Here is a 2,258-nt window from a genome sequence, read left to right on the forward strand (position 1 = left end):
CTACAGCAAATTTACTTGTCGTATATATGTGTATACAGTTGTAAATATCAATAAATAAATTATTAAAAAAAAAAAAAAAAAAGATTTCCGATCTCCTATAAGTAGATGATGGCTTGAAATTCTGGTCGAAATGTTGGCAATATTAAATAAGTTTTTTAAACTTATTTGTGTTATTCTCTGACTGAATCCCCAACCATCTTCTCCACATATATATTATCCACGGTCAACTATCTTCTCAACATTATTTAATTATTAATCCATTATATGCCAGTAAGTTGGGACTTAAATGTACATTGTTGTAATTCTTAGGAGACTAGGAATACCAGAATAAAATTACTTTTCATTTCATATAAAGCATGACAGTAGAATTTATTCTGCTTTATTATTCTGATTTATCAGGGCCAATACAAATGAACAACGAAATGAGCTTGCTGTTTATAATTATAAAATAAAACGTACATACCGCACTTTATATGCCACCTTCAGGGTTAGAGTAGACTATTGAGTCATAATTGAATGATTCCAAGATTTCCAAGTTTATTTGGAAAAAAAAAAAAATCATGCTACAAGTCCAAAATAGCCAAGCTATTTGTGCTGAACCTTATTTTTAAAAATTAAAAAATATTAAATATAATGGAAATAATTATTCTTTTTTAAAAAAAATAAAGAAATTCATTAATAGAAAAAAAAAACTTTCAGAAATTGCAGGTCACAGTGTTGTCCTTCATCTATTCAATACTTATATTTTCCAGCTAATAACATTGTAATGGCTGCATATATCGGAATGTAATTGTGTACATTTAATAAGATAAGTTAGATGTAAATAAAAAATAGATATGATAAAAAAAAATACTTCTATGACTTCTTCACGACGCTTGTAAAAACCTGAAGAACTCCAATCAAGAGGAACTGTTTGCAATTCTGAATGAAAAACGCCCTCTACATCATGGAAAATAACTTCCCAAAAGCAAGCTAATGCACATGTAACTAATAGTTTTCCTTCATCGTGAATACCTGAAATACAACAAAAAGAATGATACGTTAAAATAATTCATAAGTATTTTATTAATTTTTACTTTTACTTGCCTATAAATGAAATATATAAGGGAAGTTAAGGATATGGAAGTTAATATAGGAATAGATAACATGAAATAAAAGTAAGATATGGCTAAAGTGAAAAGTACAAGTATACCGCAGGGTAGTGTTTTACAAAAAGTTACAACAAATATTTCAAAAAGTACAAGTGACAACAAATATTTCTTTGCCGATGATTCTCTTTGTATCACTTACCATAAAAATTACAATATAGCTCTGGAAAAATCCCAAAATGACTACTCTAATTTTTTGAAATGGGCTCATGACAAAGGTCTCATAGTCATAAAATCACCACATATGCTTTCTGTAGACGAATATGAAATTAAATCTCATGACTGTGACTGTCTCACTAACATTAATAGTATAAAAATATGTTGCTGTAAAACACTGAATTTTGTTGAAAAATATAAATATCTAAATGTTACTGCGGATAATGCTTTTTCCTGGGAACCACACATAGTAAATGCTTTAAAGAGATCAAGAGTATGTTCACATGTATGCACACATAAAATTTATTACCTCCAATTTTGACTTAACAGAGAAACTTTAATAATGGTGTACAAAGCAGTATTTGAATCGATATTAAGATATGGGATCGAATGTTATGGTGCCAGTGTTGATAGACATTTATCAAAACTTGCAAATCTACAAAATCAAACAAAAAATCTTAAAATCGTTGGTACTTTACCACCTAAACTATTTTATTTTTATAGAATTATCTTAAAATTTATAGATAACCAATTATTTAGAAAAGAAATAATATATCTAAAAAATGTTAGAAACAAAATTAAATTTATCGAACCACCCTATAATAATAAATTGGGTAAACGTACATTAGATTATATTGTACCATATCTGTTCAATTGCTTACCAGAAGAATTAATAAATAAATCAACCACAAAAAAAACAACTAAAAAAGAAATATTTGACTGGGTACTTCCTTACTTCTATGATTCCCAATAATTGATTTTGATTAACCAAATGACCATATCTCCCTGTTTTTTTTTCTTAACTCTTCATAATTTATTTATTATAGTACAGTCTGTATTAGCAATGTATGTGTGTGCTTAGTAATAGATATTATCGGATCCTTATTTTGATCATATTCTGTATCATTTCATTTTATTCCCATTATCATATTAATTCACTAATTGTAAATTTGC

The 2,258-nt window shown here is 27.4% G+C and overlaps 1 protein-coding gene across 1 annotated transcript in view; it reads right to left on the minus strand.

The window, feature by feature from the left end:
* The window catches only part of LOC106677663 (fanconi-associated nuclease 1), a 30,603-nt gene that overhangs the window by 5,697 nt on the left and 22,648 nt on the right, over positions 1–2,258 (minus strand). Inside the window, exon 9 of the mRNA XM_014415756.3 lies at positions 854–1,014. Within this exon, the coding sequence (XP_014271242.1) occupies positions 854–1,014 (161 nt within the window). The remainder of the gene's footprint in view (positions 1–853; positions 1,015–2,258) is intronic.

The sequence above is a fragment of the Halyomorpha halys genome, unplaced genomic scaffold (genome assembly GCF_000696795.3).
Source record: "Halyomorpha halys isolate HHAL.00 unplaced genomic scaffold, Hhal_1.1 Scaffold1.1, whole genome shotgun sequence".
Taxonomy (NCBI): domain Eukaryota; kingdom Metazoa; phylum Arthropoda; class Insecta; order Hemiptera; family Pentatomidae; genus Halyomorpha; species Halyomorpha halys.